The sequence below is a fragment of the Melopsittacus undulatus genome, chromosome 4 (assembly GCF_012275295.1).
Source record: "Melopsittacus undulatus isolate bMelUnd1 chromosome 4, bMelUnd1.mat.Z, whole genome shotgun sequence".
NCBI classification, from domain to species: domain Eukaryota; kingdom Metazoa; phylum Chordata; class Aves; order Psittaciformes; family Psittaculidae; genus Melopsittacus; species Melopsittacus undulatus.
The window spans coordinates 89699980-89719008 of NC_047530.1; the positions used below are offsets into that span (position 1 = coordinate 89699980).

Genomic DNA, 19029 nt, shown 5'->3' on the forward strand with positions numbered 1-19029 from the left:
CTCCTGCCAGCCACCCACTGAGCCCCTGCCACAGAGCCCGGGCATGCTGGCTGCAGGCAATGGGGTGCCAGTACCTGACTGCTGGTGGCAGGGTGCGGGTTTGGTCCTGCTCTTGCCAGGGCACTTTCTCTCCTTCCTTCTCCCACCTATTCCAGAAAACAGCCACGGGCATCCCCAGAGCTGTAAGAAGCCACATCTGACACATCAATCCTGCTGTGGGCAGGAATGTGGCAGTGTAGGCCAGGCACAACAGCCTGCATTTACTCTGGGCCTGGGGACATGGGGCTGGACATAGGGACATAGGCAGGGGTGTCCCCAGTGGGTGTCCTCCACCTGTGCCTGCTCCCTGCCCGTGCTGCCATCCCACCTAGGATTGATGGCACATCCTGCAGCCTCTTCCCGGCACACTGAACGCTACGTTTCTATCCTTGCCGCCTGCCGGGATTGATGTCTCACTGAGCACAGGCAGCAGTCATAACTCATGCCCAGCAGCCAGGCTCCCGACTCGTTTCTCACCGGGCACTGTCACCCCTTGAGATACAGCTTTGCCCTGTGCTGTGACACCTCAGCAGTGAGAGATCAGGATGGGGAGGGACACAGATGAGGACAGGGGACAAATCTCTCTCCAAGCATCCCATGGGCTGTCAGCCCTGACGCATCCACATTCACCCCACCAGCTGCCTCCATCCCCGGCAGTGGGTTGGAAGGGGGGTACATGCGGTCCCCAAGGAGGGTCCCGACCAGGCATGGAGGGTGTCAATGCAGCTGGGATTCCCTGCTCCACACCAGCCAGCTGGTGCCCAGGCTGCAGTGTGCGGGGGAGGCTGATGAGCTGTTAATTACAGGTGCTGCTTGGCTGGTGCAGTGTGTCTCTGCTGCTCGGCTGGCAGAGCCGTGCGGTGGGTGACACACTCCATGATAAATTGATATCCCGTTTAGCATCAATTTTCCCTTCTCTGGTGGCAGACAGCTGTGCTAATGGGATGGGACAAGTGAAAATGGAATAACAGGCCCTGAGCACACCGGCACGCACCACACCACTGGCCTTCCTGGGCATGGCCATCGCTCCCTGAGAGACAGGCAGGACCTCACGCACCCTGGGGTGGGGGAACCGTGGGGGTGGCAGCCTGCGGGCAGGGCTGCCTTCACCCCCCTGGCAGCACTCTCAGATGCTGTGGCACACCCGGGGCAGGTTTGTGACATGTAGTGTGCCAGTGTTTGATGCTGCCACTGAACCAGGTGTTAGCAGAGCACCCCAGGGCTGCCTGGGGGGAGCTGTGCTTTTGTGTTGGAAGAGGTTACAGTGTGCCCAGCTCTCAGTGGTCAGAACAGGGGGTCCTGATGTCTGTGTCTGTTTGGTGTTTGCAATGCATTGAGAGGGTGGTGGCTTGGCACATTGCGTATTTATAGCACAGCACATAACAAGGAGCCAGAGAAGCAATTGCTTGGCGCTCAGTGCCCATGCTATGTTGGGTGTTTGCAATGCACACAATGCCCGGGCTGATGGATGCAGCATCCCCAGTGCCTGCTCCAGGGTTTGTGTATGCAATAACCTGTAGCCCTTTATACCTATACTCCACACTCCTTTCACTGTGCTCAGCACCAGCCATGTGCTCGTTATCAGGAGTGCATTTGTCAAATTAGTTCCTGCAGTGCGTTTACCATCGTGGTGTGTGTAGTACTTGATGCCCACGGTTTGCTTGATAATTGCAGAGTGCTCAGCACTTAATACCTGTGGCATTGTTGTTATTTGCTCAGTGCTCCCACTCAGTGTCAGCAGTGCTCAGTACACACAGGTATGCTCAGGGTGTGGGACCTGACACTGCTGATGTCTCCAGCACCTTCAGCCCTTGGTGTCATCTGTGGTTTCACGTTTGCCAAGTGCTCAACAATCTCTACAGGCAGTGTTTCATATTCAAGGTGTGCTCAGTGCCTGTTAGGTTTGGCATTTGCAGCACAGGCAGTGCTCACACCAGCCTGCTCTCTGTGGTGTGCCCGGTGTTTTGGCTCCCATGGCGTGATCAGTGTTCACAACAGACTTCTGGCACTGTGGTCGGTGCTCAGTGCCAGTGCTGTGTGCAGTGCTTGCAGTGGGCTCAGCTCCTGCTGCCCACATGCTCTCTGCTCGCTCCTGCAGGTGTGCGCTTGCTGCATGCCTCCAACACCCGACACGTTGCTTGCTTGGTGTGTGCTTTGGGATCGCAGCCCATGGTGTGGTTACAAGCTTCCTGATGCTTTTGCTATTTACAGATCTTGCTGCACAGCATTAGTGGTGTTTCTGCTATTTAGCTTGTGCTTGGTGCCAGATGCCAGCCCTCTTTGGAGTGGCACCATGCTCTATGTGCACTGCTAGTGCCGGCTCTCACGTTAACAGTGTTGTCAACCAGTGCTTTCCCTGTGAGTCTCTGCACCACACCCAGCATTCACAGCCTGCTGTATATCCCATGTTCACCGCGCAGTTTTCAGTGCCTGTGGCACACATGGCATTGGCAGTGCCCTCAGTGCTTGGCATGAGCTTCCTGTTTAAAGGGAGCTGGCACTTGGTCCCTGAAGGTCACATTTTGGGTTGATGCTTCCAGAATGCTCATCAACCAGATGCTTTTCCTATTCACAAGGATGATCAGGATAAAGCCCAGAAAGGTGTTTGATGTTTGCAGTGTGCTTCACACTTGGTTGCATGGACATACTTGGAGTTGGCACCACATGGGTTGCTGAAGGTGCCCAGTTCCTCAGTGCCTGACACGGCACACACAGAACATTTGCTGTTACCCATGTACTCTGCAGCAGGTGGTACCCTCCGTGCTGTTAGCACTGGTGGCCGATGCTGGGGCTGATTGATATGGTGTGCTTGGCAGCCAGCTGTGCATCGTGCCCACGGTGCACACAGCCCCAGGACCTGATGTGGGGCTGGATCCCAGCCCCAGGAGCTGGGCTGTGGAACTTGCATCAGGACTCCCAGCAGCTTCCTCTGAATTCCTGCTCCCCCCCTGCAGACCCAGTCTGGCCTCCACTTCTCTGCCAGCTACAGAGGGGCAGTCCTGGCTTGTTCCCCAGACCCTTCACGCAGAAGCCTGGTGAGGGCACACAGGGTGCTCCTGCTGCACTTGCCTTTGGTGGGGCTGTGGCATTGAGGTTGAGGCTTTGATCACACAGATGTCAGGAAATGGGGAGCGATGGTTCCCATGGTAACGCTAACTCTGCCCCTTGCCCGCGGCGCTGCGGCTGTGCGTGCACAGGGCCATCATGGGCACCATGCAGCTGAGCTACAGCTGCTCGGGGAACCATAACTTCCCATCTCCTGACTTGGGCGCATTTAAAACCTCAGCTGAGGCAGCTCTGCTAGCGGTTTATGGCTCTGTTGGTTTTAGGAAAGGCAATTGGGAGGCAGGTGTCTCATGGGTGAAGTGCTGTTGATGGGGCAACAGGAGGGGGATAGGGCTGGGAAGAGCTTCAGGGAAATGCCTTCGTGCTGATGGCTGCAGGGGACAGGGCAGGACAGGGCCTGCAGGCACAACCTAGCATGAGGGAACAGCTGGGTGATGTCTCTGAGCATGAAGAACTGATCCACATGCTTCGCTGGCTGGGCATGCTCCCATTCGGCTCCTCACATCCCTCTGGGCCAGGGCTGAGACAGCAGAGCAGCACCAGGTGGGAGCTGCCTGCGCAAGTGACGCTGGAGTGCCAGCATTACCTGTGCCCTGCGTCTGGGCTACTTCCAGGTTGCACCTCTCCAGAGGTGCCTAGAGAGCCTGATGGTGGGATCCCTGTCACTGCTGTGCTGGGCTTCAGCCCCGTGGCATCGATCACCCTTCTGCTCCCATGACAGCGCAGGAGAGACCTGCTCCCTGGCGCAGAAACAGGGCTATTCAGAGTGGGATAGGGCTCTCATCCTCCTGGCACACCACAGCAAGGCTGCATCCATCTGCACCCTTCCCCATCAGCATGGCACAGCTCTGGGCATGTCCCCTTGGCTATGAGATTCCCTCCCAGCTGTGCGAGCTGTGCCTGTACAGCTGTGTTCAGCAACACCCCTGCTCAGGCATGCAGCTGTGCATGCATGCGTGCCAGCCCTGTGGGGTGCACTGGGGCTGTCACTGTCAAGGCAGGACAGGGATATCCAGCTGGTGTTCAGGGACTGCACACTGTGGCTGGCGCTCACCCCAGCAGGGACCCCAGTGCTTTGGGGGTGTCCCACTGCTGGAAGCAGGGTGGTCCCCCAGACTCATCTCAGTTTGTCTATCAGAGCATCCCCTGCCCATGAGTCAGAATAGGTGGGCTGCCTTAGGGTGAGTCCCTTGGTTGCTTGCACCAACTCCTTTTTTCCTGGTGGTCTCTTGGCCTGGTTTATGATAAGTGAGGACAATGGCCAAGGTGGGCTGTCTGCCCTCCAGTCACTTTTGCTTCATTATCACTTGGGAAGAAGAGAAATGGGGGAGTGTCCTGCTCACAGCAGGGCCAAGGGAGTCTTGACTGTCTCCCACAGTGGTGGCTGGAGCATCTCCCAGCCCCATTGCTGACCTCCCAGCCTAACTGCTGCAGCTCCCATAATGTATTCCTCCCAGGGTGCCCTGGTACAGTTGCAATATCATTATTGGAGTTTATTACACCATTAGCTTTAAAGTTTCATAAACCACTAGGCAGGTGACAAGTGGTGGAGGGGGTGACTCAGGTTGTGGGCAGAGGGGCTGTGCAAGGATAGTGCTGGGAACCGTCCCAGCAGGGTGCTGAGCAAAGTTCCCCTGCCATGCTGGTGCTTTCGCTAGTGGTGCAAGCCCAGCAGCACCCCAGGCACGTGCCCTGCTGCTGAACTGCTCAGTGCAGCAGCGTGCGAGCCTGCCTGGCTCCTTCCTCAAGATGGCAAGGACCAGGGAGGATCAAGCAGCTGCAGCAATAAGAGGCTATAAAACCAAACACGTATCTCTGCACACTGCAGCGGTGGCTCCCAGGATGTCTTCCCCTTCCCATGAGCAGGAGGGATCATGCTCACCCCAGCGCCCCATGCTCAGGAGCAGGGCTCCTGCTGCTCTCCGCAGCCGCTCCCTGGTCATGTCTGCGATGGCCTCTCCAGCCACATGGGATGCTCCAAGGATAGTGAGGCCATTTCCTCCACTCCTCCCACTCAGGCCTGGAAGGCAGCATTAGCCAAGCCTGACCTCCTGCTGGCCACCGACCAGTGAGCACCGCTGGACAAGAGCCTGGAGACAGGTGCTGTTCTGAGCATCCTCCTTGGGATGCTGAACACCTTCTGTGCCCATCCTACTGGGAAGTGGGCTCTTCTCTATGGATTTGGGAGGCTTGTAGTTGTGTTTTGACTCTGTGAGGATGTTTGAGTGATGTGATCAAGTGGCTGGCTCAGTTTGGGGGTGGTTTGTACTGGCAGGGTCAGAGCAGGACATGGATCAGGGATGCTGGTCACTGTTGCTCCTCTTGCATCAGGTCCATGGCAAGTCAGACAAAGACCAGGAGCACGCAGGGATTGCCACTCCCTGGGCATGGGGCAGGGGCTGCCTGGGATGGGGGCACAGCTGCTCACCTCAGAAGTGGAACCTGCTCCCCAGGGTTAAATACTATGGAATCAGCCTGGGCCCAGCACAGACCCTCTTCTCCTATGAATCGGGCTTGCTTTTGACCCATTATCCCATGAAGAGTCTATGGGGTTTAACCTGGCTCTGACATGAGCAGATATTGTCCTCCTACAATGGTGGAGATCTACACCCAGATCCCACTGCAACCCACTCCTTAAATTCTTGGATGCAGGACCCCAAAAGTCACATAAACCCAGTGCTGTTTTTCTGGCAACTGAAAGGTGTTCAGGGCATCTTGTGTGAGCTCGTGCACGCAGCTTACAGAAAAGACTTTGTAATTGAGGTTTTGCGCTTAATGAAGGAATAAATTGAACAGGAGTGTTGTCCTTAATTGGGGTGTTGCATTAATTAAGGTATTGCACTTAATTGGGGTAAAGCATTTAATAAGGTATTGTTTTTAATGGGGATAGTTTATGTAAATGGGATCAGCGCGTTAATGGGGTGCTACACCACCGATGCATCTGCCAGCCCTGGCAGACGTGTCATCTGTCACTGTGGGCTAAACTGAGCATCAGGTCCCTGTATGTGAGGGAACCCAGCACAGACATGGCCTGCCCACAGGACCAGGGCCGCCAGAAAGGCCGGTCTGTGATGGCAGAGCTGCCTTCTTCCACATCCCAGCACCATGTGACTGGTAACAGTTTTCACAGTGATGGCTCTGCTCCCTACTTCAGTGCGTGTGGCTCCCTCTCACTGTTCCCAGCCCTGCCGCTCATCATGGGCACAAGACAGCCAGAGTTTTCAGTGAGTGGGGTGCAGGCAGCATCACTGCTCCCATGGCCACCCCACAGCCAGCTCCATGGCAGATAGTGACGCCCAGCATGATTTTCACACCATCGCCAGCCCTGCTCTCCTGTAATTAGAGTGGACGTCTTGTCATCCCATATCTCCCCACAGAGGAGGTGTTCACCGCCCTCACAGTGGACCCCGACCTGCCGGGTGAGCACCATCAGTGTGCTGTGCAGGGAGGCTGCGGGGGAGGCTGTGCTTGTTAAGCTGACGTGTTTCAAAGGGTCTCGGAGGATCCAACTGGTGTGAGGCAGAGCTGAGTGCTGCGGCCAGCTGGGCTCCGCAGTCACGTTTCCTTCAATTAGATCAAAATTAATGATCGCCCTAGATCCACTTCCCTTCAGGCACGGGGCTGCGGCCAGCACTGGCTCTGAAGAGTGTGGAGCTGGCAAGGAAGATGCGGCAGCCGGCTCATGGGTTTGAACTGGCAGCAGAAGTATGCAGAAAGCAGGACCCACTTCTGGTCCAGCTTGGACAAGCACAGCATCAAGTGGGTGCTGCCTCCTGGGGTCTCCCTTTGGGCAGCCTGTGGCTGTAACTGCCCCACTACCTGTGTCTCCCACCCTCCTGGACTGCCCAGCCATGGCACCCTTTGGTCCCTGGGGTTGATCCCCTGTTCCCCCACTGAAGAGCTACTGCCCTGCAGGGTGGCTGGGAGGGTGGGCTCACAGCAGTGGCACAGCACTGGTGACAGAGCATGGCAGGAGGTTCACTGAGTGCTGGTAGAGCAAGGAGTTGATCCATTGGCTCAATGGCAAGGTAGGAAAAGCCCAACCAAACCCTCATCTGGATAAGCCTAAGAATAGAAAGGACAGCATCTAAGTCTTGCAAAGATGAATCATGATGAGAGTGCTGGGGGGCACCACAGCAGGATCAGTCCCATCAGGCACCCCTCTGGGCTGTGGGACAGTTTCTCCCATGGAGCTACCCCACCTAACTCCACTGCCTTCTACAGTGTGTCAGGGCCCTGATGCTCCAGAAAGCCCCTCCTCTGTGCTCTGTAATTTTGTCTATGGATGCAGCCTCTTGGCGTCCTCTGCTCTTTCCCAAGCTTTCAGTGCCTCCAGCCAGTCTCCAGCACTGTTCTCCACTACTGCCATCCTCTCTACTCTTTCCAATTAGTTTGGATTTTTCCTGACATGTGGTCCAGGACCAGGCACAGAGCTCCCACCGAGGCCTTGCCAACAGCAAGTGTTTCAGATTCCTTACAAATAACACTCCTTCTCACACAGCCCTGAGCAATGTCCTGCTTTCCACCGAGCTCAGTGCAGTTGCAGGACAGCTAGATATCCTATATATTAAACTGGCAGATTCCATGTCCCAAATAAAGGAGTCTTCTCCTGATTTTCCCTAGCTCCCACCTGCTTTTCCAAGCCAGCTGCCTGGCTGCTGGGCATCTGGAAATGCAGCTTCTGCAGGCACAAATAATGGCACCTGCATGGCGTGTCCTTCCTGGTGGGGTCTGACCCTCTTCATGCCTTGTTTATCCGTCTGGTGTCGGTCCTAAACTCGGACATGCCAATGGTGCTGCCTACTGCCAATGAGGGCTCTGCCCTGCCGCCTGCCTGCTTGGCAGCCCTGCCCTCTGGCTGCTCGCCCTCCACTCACTGGGCAGATTTGCTTCCCGCCCCAGCCCAGCTCTTGGCACTTGTCCTTTTGAATTGTATCTGATTGTTTTCAGGCCATTTCTCCGATTTGTCAACATCATTTCATATTCCAGTCCTGTCTTCCCCAGTACTCGCAGCTTCCCCCCATCATCTGAGTGTAGTGTGTGGGCTCTGTGCCAAGTCCCTGCTGCTCAGCATTCCCCTGGGATGGGGAGCTTGGGAGCAAGCAGGGGGACCCCCCTCTCCTGATCCAATTGCAAGTCCTCGGTTGATTTCCCTGTCTCATCAACTCACTTGCATGGTAGGTAGTGAAGTCGGCACCCTGGAGCCAGGGATATTGGGCTTCTCTTGGCTGTTAGCATCAAACCCAAGGGCTGAATGTGGGAGCACCTGTGGGAAGACAGGCTCTGCAGCTTGTGGCAGGGTAGAAGGGCAGATGAGCCCTGCTGCATGCCACAGAATCCCTCCTTGTGGCCTTATGCCCCCCATGCACAGGTATGCAGTGCTCAGCTACAGGTGGGAGGCTCCAATGCAGAACTATGGGCTGTAGACATGCTGCCGAGTGGCCATTCCCAACTGGTGCTGTGCTGGCTGACCTGTCTGGTCCCAGGAGAAAGTGGTCCCTGAACCCTGCTGCCTCCCCTTCCAGCCATGCTACTGCTCTGTTCCCTGCAGCTCCAGCCCAGTGTCTCTCCCAGCATGCCCCCTCCCCAGGTGCTTCCTGGTCGTGAAGCCTCCCCCACTCCTTGGCATGCAGGAGGCCTGTAACCACAGGTGGGGATGGGGCTTTTCCCTTGGGTACCACTCACTTGGGCAGCTTGATCCCAACCCAGTGCTGTGCCTTGGGTCATCCTGAAACGGGATGGCCAGGCAGAAGCAGGGCACAGCAGAGGAAGAGGGGCAGGAGAAGACATATATTTTTGGCCACACAGGAGAGGACCATGCTGAGATGTGTCCCCAGCCAAGGTGGCAGTTGCTAATGGAGCAGAAGATGTCCAGAGAGAGATGGGGGTCTGTGGTCCCTGTGGTATGGGGGGGCTGCAAGGGCTGTGTAGGCAGCTGGGAGACAGAAGGTCCTGCTCCCATGGCATGTCCGTGCCATGGCTCCTGGCAACCTCACACACAGATCATCTTGCCCTGTACCTCAGGATCTGTGTTTACAGGGTGGACCTGCATGTCAGATCTCTCATGCCCTCACACCCCTCACCACCACGGCACGGAGAGATGCAGGGAGGGACTCTGCACCAGGCACTGCAAACCAAACACCCGTTGCCAGTCACTGCCTTGTACCAAGAACCTTCTTTGTCACATGATCAGACCCTTGCTGTCCAGTCTTTGGAGAGCCAAGCATCCTTGCAGGGCTAAGGCGTGTGGAAGCAGCTCATGGCTTGTGTCTGTATGTCCGTGGCCACCCGTGGTGTTGGCAGTGTTTGGGCACCTGCTCAGCCCACTCCCCACCGTGCCTCTTTTTGCTGGGGATGTGGGGCTGGCACGTGCACACTGCATCCGCCGGGCAGGGCAAAGCAGGCTGCTGGGGCTGTGTGTGCTCACTGCCGGAGGCAGCCTATCATGCTGTATTGACCTGCACAGAGGCAGGAACATGTGTGCCATGCACAGATCGATGGGAAGATTGAAGATGTGTGTGTGCTTGCCGGACGACTGGGGAAAGATTTGCCGTTGGCATCGGCAGCACAGTGAAGGTCACACTGACCTGCGGCGCAGTCCCCAGGGAGAGGCAAGGCCTGTTGTTGAGCTCACAAGGGGCTGCCTCTTCATTGTCCTCCAGGGACCCCAGCTTCAAGCCAGGCATGCGCCTCCCCAGCAATGCCGTGTCTTCTGGGGGAGGGTACCCCGTGCTGGGCTTGTTCTGGAGGTGGGGAGCTGATGTTTCCCACACCACTGTGTCACTAGGCAGGGTTGCAGAGGGTTGCTTGGCTTGTGGATGAGGGGTCTGGCTCAGCCTTTCTAGAAGAGCTAACCCTCTGTCATCAGCTGGGGAAACTGAGGCAGGAAGCTTGGAGAGATCACGACTTGCTGGCAGAAAGTGTGTGTGGGGAGACACCTGATCCAGGCATCGAGTGGCTCTGTAGTTGGTGCCACAGGGTGAACCCCTTAAACTCCTCACAGCTCTGATCCCACTGAACGATGCAGCCAGAGCCTCACTTCTGTAGGCAGGAAGGGGCAGAAGGACACCCCAGGTCACCTGCTGCCACGGGAGCTGAGTCCTGCGTGGGGCTATGCACAGGGACAGATGGAGACGAGTGTGCCTGGAGAGAGCAGAGCAAGACCCGAGGACAGGCAGGGTCTCAGCAGGGCAGGAGGAGGTGAGGGGGACCCAGCTCAGCCTTTCTACAAGAGCCGATCATTGCCTGAAGTGACCTCTGCTTCTTTTGGTCTGCCCTGGGGAACCGCGGAGCTCAGCGTGCGGCACACAGTGGCCAGGGGGCAGGAATGAAGCTGGGGGAACCCAGCCCGGGCGCACAGCAAGCGCAGCGGGGAGGGGAGCGGTGGTCACGGGGTGTGTGTGCTGGTGCTGCCGCCCTCGTGGCTCCGGGACACTGAGGAGCACGTAGTGTGGGTGGTGGTGCACCCCCGGCTCCCCGTCTTCAGCCTCGCTCAGGAGGTAGCTTGGCGGCTGGTTCTCTGCGGGGCCGGGACCAGGACCGACGGGTCCCGGCGCTCGCCGGCTCGGGGCGCGGCGGGCCGTGGCAGGGAGGCGGTTAACGGCCAGGGAGCCGCTGAGGCAGGAGGAGTCCACAGGCGGGAGAGCAGGAGGGGGCCGCCGGGCGAGGTGCCCGCAGGCTGCCCGCCCCTGCCGAGCCGCGCTCTGCCCCGGGGAGCTCGGGCCGGCGGGGCACGGCGGGGCGAGGCGGCAAGAGCAGCGTTGGCGGCGGCGGCGGGGGACAGGCTACGTGCCCCGCCCGCCTCGGCTCGGCACGGCTCGGCATCGCACGAAGCGGCGCGGCAAGGGTCGATTCCGCACGACGCGGCTCGGTTCGGCTCGGCTTGGCACGGGTCGGCACGGCACGGCACGGCTCCAGCAGCTCCCGAGCCATTCAAACAAGTGGCTCCGACAGCACTTCATAGCTGGGGCTGAGGAGAGGGTGCAGCGCGGCTCCCTGCCCCGGAGGCGCCGGGCCCCTCACACTGCCTCTTTTCTCTGCTGCTCGCTCTTTATTTGACGATGAAATAATGTTGACATGTCTTGAATTATTAAGTATTCCCTGGATTTTATTAGCACATGATGCCTAAATGCTGCCTGTATCTGCTGGGGTCTTAACCAGAGAGGAGCGAAGGAGAGAGGCAGAGAGACAGAGCGAGGGAGAGGAGAGAGGGGTTTTTGACAGCTGTATTTGTGCTGATAAGCGAAGGCACAAGGAGACGATCGACTAGTGAGACAAGAGGGAAGCGGCGGCTCAGAGCTGCTGAGAGGGGCTGCGCTTCCCTTCCGAGACGGCTCGGCCCTCCCGGCGCCGTGCTGGGGCTTGGGGGGGACCCGAGCCCCCTCCCAGCGCCTGGCCGGGCTCTCGGACAGTGCCCGTGCCGGGGGCCAGCTCGCTGGCTGGTCACGCCGGCAGCGAGGGGCAGATGCCGATTGAGATCGTGTGTAAAATCAAATTTGCTGAGGAGGATGAGAAGCAGAAGGAGAAAGAAGAAGGGGATAAAGAGAGCCTGATCGAGGAGCCTGCCCGGCCCCGCTCCCGGGACCTGGCCTCCTTCGCCAGCACCAGCACGCTGCACGGCCTGGGACACATCTGCCGGTCGGGGCGGCTGGGCGTGCGCCAGACCCTCTGGGCGTTCGCCTTCCTCGCTTCGCTCGCCTTCTTCCTCTACCAGGCGACCAAGTCAGCGCTGCTCTACCTGGAGCACCCCCACGTCATGGCCCTGGATGAGGAGGCCACCCGTGAGATGGTCTTCCCTGCCATCACCATCTGCAACATCAATCGCTACCGGCACTCAGCACTCACTGATGCTGACATCTTCCACTTGGCCAACATGACCGGGCTGCCCCCCAAGGACCGGGATGGCCACAAGGCCACGGACTTGCTCTACCCTGACCCCGACATGGCTGACATTGTGAACCGCACCGGCCACCAGCTTGACGATATGCTCAAGAGCTGCAACTTCAGCGGCGAGAACTGCTCATCGCGTGATTTCACTGTGGTGAGTGCACACCTGGCTCAGCTTCACCAGGGTCCCTGCTGGTGCAGGGGGCATGCACCCGGACGCGCCTCGCTGGAGCAAGGCTCCCTGGCTCGCTCCAGCTGCTCAAGTTTGCATCTCTCTGTTTGAGTTTCCCTCCAAGTTTCACACGGGGAGACAGAAAAGATCCTCCGTGGGAGCTCTTGGCAGGGCTCTGTGCCGCAGGACTGGGCTGTCCGCAGGTCTGTGCCAGAGGGGCTGTCAGGCAGGAGGTGCAGCAGGGGGCAGTGGGGCTCAGCAGTCCCCAGGGTGGGTATTCAGTGGGAAAGCTGCAGTGGGAAGGCTGTGATGTAGCGCTCTGCTCCAGCCTGTGCTTCACTCTGGGTTGAGGTGCTCCGTTGCAAGATCCCTTGCACAGGGAGAGTGGCTGGGGGGCTCAGGAGAGACCTCATTGCACATCAGGGAGCTTTCCTGCATTTGAGAGGGTTGGTGCTAGGATGGGTGTGAATCTGGAGGCTGCCAGCATTGCACACGTGTTCATACACATGCCGAGCGGATCTGCTCCAGAGGCACAAGAGCGGTGGTGAGTGGGGGGCTGCCTGGGGCTGCCCACCCACAGTCCAGGTCTTGCTGGCAGGGCCTTATCCCAGCAGTGCCCTGCCTGCCCAGGCAGACAGCTCCTGGCAGGGCACTGCCAGCGTGCAGCTCCCACTAATATTGAGCCTGGAATCACAGATCCCCGCTGTGGTTTGGGAAAATAAATGTGCTGAACGGGAGGAATACCTGATGGGACCCTTTTCAGACCGTAATGACTCTGGAAATGAGCCGCCTCTCTCCTACGGCTGCCAGGGGCTACGGCTCTGCTGGCTTGCTGTGCTCCCAGGAGCAGTGCTGCCAGCCGGAGCCTGCTTTGTGCCGGGGAGGGGGATGTGATGCCATGGGCTGTGGGGAAGTGGATGCTGTGGGGGAAGAGGAGACTCCGTGGGGCTGGAAATGGCTGATGCAGCATATTTTGTTTCACTTCGTGCCTATCGGTACAACGCCTGCTCGCTGCACAGGGTGATGCTGTCCCTGGGAAAGCACCGTTTCGGAGGTGCTGACCTATGGGAGGTGGTGGCATAGGACATTGCAGTGGATTGGGAAGGAGAGGGGATTGGGAAGCAGCGAAGGAACAGCCCTGCTCCACCCAGGTCTTTGCTGGACTCTGTGCCTGCTCTGTGCCAGCTGTTGGAGTTTGCCCCAGAGAAGTGTAGTTCATCAGGGCTGGGAGCGGAGAGCTCTGGTACTGGACAGTCCTGCACGTGGCTCGGCCACGCTGGCTCCAGCCCTGGCGTCCTCCTGGGGAATCCTGCTTGCTTTGCCTTGCGGGGGAAGCAGCAAGCTCAGCCTTGTGCCAGGCAGTGGCACGGCGTGGCAATGGGATTTGGTGAGTGCTGAGCTGCGCTTGTGAGGCTGGCAGGGCAGAGCTCAGGCGCGGGGGGCTGGGTACAAGCATGAACATGGTGTGTGGTGTGCACTGTGCTGTGTGGCAGCAGAGGATGACCATCAGGACAGTCACCAGGACCTGGTTCCTCAGCAGGTGACCGTGCAGGATCAGCTGGCCTGCCTGCCTCAGCTGCTTATGGATCTGAGCTCTGGTGTGCCAGCACCCTGCATTAGAGCATGCTTCAGGCATAAGGATGGTTAGTACCAGCTGACCCACAGCTCATGGCCCAAAGAAGGGAAGCCGATGACTCCCATAGCCATCACCTCCCTGTCCCCTGCTCAGCCCTCCAACCCATCCTTTGAAACACCAAGGGCTGTCAGCAGAAATGGGCATCCCTGTCACCTCTTGCTTCCCTGAAGCAAAGGGGTGAACCTGGGGCAGGAAAGGCTGCAGGGTATGGACTTGTGGAAGGATGAGAGCAGATGTGACTTCCCTCCGCTACATACCATGTCCCAAAGCCTTGCCAGTGGAACCTGTCGAGGCATCACACTGTTTGCAGCTGGATCCTCCTACTCTTGTTCCCTGAGCCAAATTGGTCCCTTGTGCCTCCTGGGAATGACTGAAACACAGTGTGAGCTGCTTGGCAGGCAGGGTGAGTCCCAGCTGTGATGTGTGGGCTTGGGTACTCCTGTGCCTCCCAGCTGTGTCCCCAGTGAAGGGACACCCAGGCTGCCCCATACCCAGCTGTTGTGTGGCAGGGAGCTCCAGGTTTCATCATTCCCAGTCCTGGGTCCCCATGTGTGCCTTTATGTTCAGACAGCTCTTGTAGACCCACTACAGTAGGTGGATGTGTGAGTATCAGCATGTCCCAGCAGTGACGGAGGGTTCCCAGGCTGCAGTATATCCCAGTGGGGTAAATGGCCTGGGGTCTTAGGATGCTCAGCCCGTTGCTGCAGCCCTTTGAGGAGAGTTTGCATCCCCAGGGATACGGGAGAAGGGAAGGAGCTTTTCCTGCAGCCGTGCTTGCAGGAGTGATGGAATCTTTCCTTCCCTCTGGGCACAAGATGGACTTCATCCAGAGGCTGGAAGTTTTATAGCACGAGGGTGGCCAAGCTGTGGGGCCACCGCTGGCTGTATTCCTGTTCAGGAGCAGCAGCAGCGCCGAGGCTGGAGCATGTCCCTTTGCGCTAGAGCTTGCAGTCTATGCTTACACAATAAATAATTTGTACGGATCCTTTAAATAAGAGCTGTGAGTGGTAAATGATCTTCCCCTATTCAACGTCACAAATCTACATTCTTTATGGGATAGCAAGTTAAGAAACTATTGGGGGAAGGGGGGGGGGGAGGGGGGAAATGCCCAGCGTAAGCATCTTCCATGTAATAAGGCCCAGCTGGGCTGTAAATCTCTCCAGGCGGCAGGGACAGCCCCGAGATGCAGCAAGACTCCCCTGCAGCCCAGCTGACAAATGTGCCCCTTGCGTCGGCTGCCGGAGGGCCATGCTGGAGCCCCTTCATACCCCCCTGCCCTCTGCTCCCCGTTCTGCACAGGGTCGCAGGGCTGGGCTGCCCCTGCTGCTGCCCGGTGCCCGCCGGCACACTGCCTGGTGCCTTGCTGGGAGCGGTGGGTGCGAGCCCTGATAGCTGGGCGAGTGCAGCTGCCGTGCGAGGGTGCGGAGCGTGCGGCGCCGGTGCGGGAAATCAATAGCGCTCTTTACGTGCCATTAAGCAGGCGGCTGGGAAGCGGCCCCGCGCTGCTGGGGCTCAGCTACCGCAGGTGGTTTGTGCCCACCCTCGTCCCCAAGCCGGGCATCCAATGTGGCCACAGCCCGGGGCCGGTGCTGGCCACATCAGGAGGCACTGTGGGAAGGGAGAGTCCTTTCAGCAGCGCTTCGGAAAGGCGGGCAGCTGGGGTGTGCAGGGGGCTGGGGGCTGCAGAAGGGGCTGCGTGGAGGTGGTCTCCCCCGGCTAGCAGCAATATCCCGCCTGCTCGTCGGCAGCGGCTGCGGCAGGGGGTTCCGCTTGTGGCCGGGCAGGAGCTTGGTGCCTTTCTCAAAACCGCTTCCTCTTGTCAAAAGCCTTTTGTTTCTGGTGTGTGGCTGCCGAAGCCAGTCCTGCCAGGGCTGGAGGCTGGGGGGAGCGGGAGGTTGCTGAGAGCTGGCAGTGCGTCTCGCAGCTGGCACCAGCCCCAGCTTTCCAGGCAGGGCTTCCCGCCTGCCCGGGACATGGGCAGCAACCCATGCAGACCCCGAATGGGGATGCTCCTATGACTAAATAGGGAGAGCATCCTCAGCTGCACCCCAAGATGGTCCTGGCTGGGATGTGGAAAGGGGGCAGCAGGCTGTCACTCCTGCCTCTTCTCAGTCAGGCTCTGCCACTGTCCCCCCTTGCAGCTAACGCTGATCCCAACGCAGGACTCTCTCTGACCTTTCCACCAGAACTGTGCTTAATAAATGTCACATTTTCAGCCTATTTTGACGTTGACTAAAAGAGCTGGACTCACTGCTCCTCACCTGCCCTGCCCTGCCTGATGCCTGTTCAGTCTCCATCCTGTTTCCCCTCTCCCCCTCTGCAGGGTTGAGAGTGCTCCAGAGTGTTGGGGGCTCACCAGGGACCTCTCATCTGCTCGTTAGGCTTCAGGCATTGCAGGACCGGCCCTGGATGGAGCACAGAGGGGGTCTGGGGCCAGGTGGTGCCATACGGGTCCCAACACAGCATCATCCCCTATGGAAGGTGGCATCACTGTGGTGATGGTGGGTGGTCTGGGGCTGGTGGTGTTGGTACCCAAGAGAGTCTGGAGCATCTGTTGCCGATCCCATACCTGTAAGCTGCTTGTCAGAGCCTAGCCTTGCTCATTTGGGTCACCAGACTCTACGGATCCATATCCTACAGCCCCGGTCCAGCACCTGAGCCATCTCCCCAGGGGTTCAGTCTGTCCAGAGTACTTGTGCTCATAGCCTGGCCACCACGCTTGTGTGTCCCCAGTCTGTGTCCCTGAGGTGCAGATGCACCACAGGTTGGTCGCAGTCCTGTCTGGAGCCACGGCAGTGGCAGCTCGGGCACTGTAACACATGAGTCGCCTGGGCACGGCTCGAGGCGCTGTTTGTGCCAGAAAACTGGGGACTTTAATGCAATTCATTGCCATTTAATTTTACACAATTCCTGCTGCTTAATCCACTGAGAAATGCTAATTTATACAATTCACGTCTAAAAATAAATGTCAGTCCAGCAGCTCCCAGCAGCGGGTAGCTGCTCCCACCAGCCCCCGCTGAAGCCTTGTCAGGGACCCCAGGCCAGAACCCACCTTGCTCCTGGCCAGCTGGGCTGCAGTGCTTGGGCTGCCTCAGCAGGAGGGTGGATATGGGGGTAATGAGAATTTGGAGTATTGTGGTGGACAGCGAGGGGTTGGTTGCTCTTAGGGATGACACTGCAAAGCCGCTTATCACAGCAGGTCTTGGGGCACCATGGCAAGGGGACATGGGGTGTCTTGGCGATCTGGCTGTAGATGAGGGTTGTGGATCTCCTGAAGTGTCTTTGGGATCCCCTCTCCCCTGTGACTTCCCCCAAGAAAGATGGGCTCAACCCTGAGTGTGGCTGGGGGTGCATGTGGTGAGAGGGGGCTCCCAGTGCAAATGGCTGGTGTGGGGCCACCTGGGCTGCATGTGAGGAGCCTGGCTGTGGGCTGGGGCAGCTTCTGTGGGGCTGGCAGGTATTAATTGGTCAAAAAGCACCATTAATGAATGTGGGAGGGGAGGAAAGTCTGCATCTCTCCTGCCTGGGGAGTGAGGATGGATCATTAGGTCCTAAGGAGGCTACTCCACAGGGGAAAAGGAGGAGGTCAGATTCTGTGGAGAAGGAGACACATGGCTGGGAAGAACCTGTATTCAGCTCCCCATATAGCTGTCTCTTGTCCCCAGCCTTCTCCATATCCTGCTACTGTCCTCCCCATCCCTGCTGGGCCTTTCATCTCCCCACCATTGCCTCATCTCTCCCTCCCCTTTGTTGAGCAGAAGCCCATAGGATGGAGGTGGCACAGCACCAGCAGTGACACTGGGGAAGGGGTGCTGGGGCAGTGGGGCAGGCAGCAGGGGCCGTGGGTGTCACCTCCCCACAGGAGGAGGCCGAGGCGGGGGAGCCAGGGGGTGCGGAGGTGACGCAGCGGGGGAGCGGAGATGCTGGAGGAGCCGGCGGCTTTCCCACCGTCTCCCTGATTGAGATTGGATCACTGTGAGCATAAAAAAGCTCTCTTCATAATTATATTTAATGAATTGACTTTAAAAGCTCTTATGCTCTTATCTGGGTAATTTAATATCACACACTTAATAAGCCTGTCTCTGATATAGGGGGGAGCCAGCGGCCAGGACGCCCGTGCCTGATGTGGCTCCCCAGGGATGTGGGACGTGCCACGTGTCTGGTACCACGTGCCAGGCTGGGCAGATCAGGGGCACTGCTCTCCCCCCGGGCCAGGGCACCCGTGGGGTGTCTGGGGGCAGTGCCACCCCAGTACTGCTGGCTGCAGAGTGGGGATGGGCACTTCAGGTGGCTGAGGGAGTGATGGGGTTGGGGCACCCAAGGGGCTTGGCCCCAGGAGTGAGTGCTTGCTGGTGCCTGCGGACACAGGGCTGTGGGGCTGATGGGGTGCAGGATGACAGGCTGAGGGGGGCTGCATGAGGTGTAATGTGGCTGGCTGGGCATGATGGCTCTGGGCATGGGGCAGAGCAGGTTGGGGTGCAGGCATCCTGTACTGGTGGTGTGGTTGGATGCCACATGGCACCGTGGCTGGCAAGGCATTCCGGTGACACCATCCATGGTGTCAGTGTCACCCATGGCAGGGGTCCCAGGGCCAGGTGGTGCTGGGAGCAGCCATGGGGTAGAGTGCACCACGGATCCCAGTGCCATGATGCTGTGGGATCCCTGTGTTCCTCCAGCTCTGGCCACCTTCTCACCCAGGGTAATGACTGGAGTGGCATGGGTGTAAACAAAGATTTGTCACCATAGTCTCTGCGGCTCTGTCCCCCTGGCTCCTGCACTGCCAGCCGGGGTGCTGGATGTTTCCCTGCAGGCAGGCACTGTTGCAGCCTCAGTAGGAGTCCCTGCCCCCCCAACGACCCATCAGTGTGTGCAGGCAGGAGCCTGCGGTGAGCCAGAGGGGCAGGCTCTGCCATATGGAGCCAGGGCCTCAGGGACAACGGCAGGCTGGAGATGGGACCTGTGCTCTGTGACCATGGGAGCAGACCCTGGCATGCCCCATACCAGTCTTTCACTGGGCAGCAGCGGGGTTGAAAGCCACTGGTTGGATTTGTGTCCCCAGTATGTCAGAGGTGGAGGTGAAGGGGTTCAGCCGGTGCCCACAGCCTGACACCACATCCCTGGTCACCCTGCACCCTCATGTCCCTGATTCCCAAGTGATGGAGGATGGTGTGGCACCTCTCAGCGTCCCTGCCTGCGCTGCTCCAGGACCCATGGCAGGGACAGGGAGGGT

General features: G+C 58.6%; 1 protein-coding gene across 2 annotated transcripts in view; it reads left to right on the forward strand.

Annotated features, from left to right (window-relative positions):
* Window positions 1–11019: 11019 nt before the first annotated feature.
* Window positions 11020–19029, forward strand: part of ASIC4 (acid sensing ion channel subunit family member 4) — a 29008-nt gene continuing 20998 nt past the window's right edge. For both annotated transcript variants that reach the window (XM_034061978.1, XM_034061977.1), the window contains exon 1: window positions 11020–12145. In XM_034061978.1, coding sequence (XP_033917869.1) covers window positions 11570–12145 — 576 coding nt within the window. In that variant the 5' untranslated portion in view covers window positions 11020–11569. The remainder of the gene's footprint in view (window positions 12146–19029) is intronic.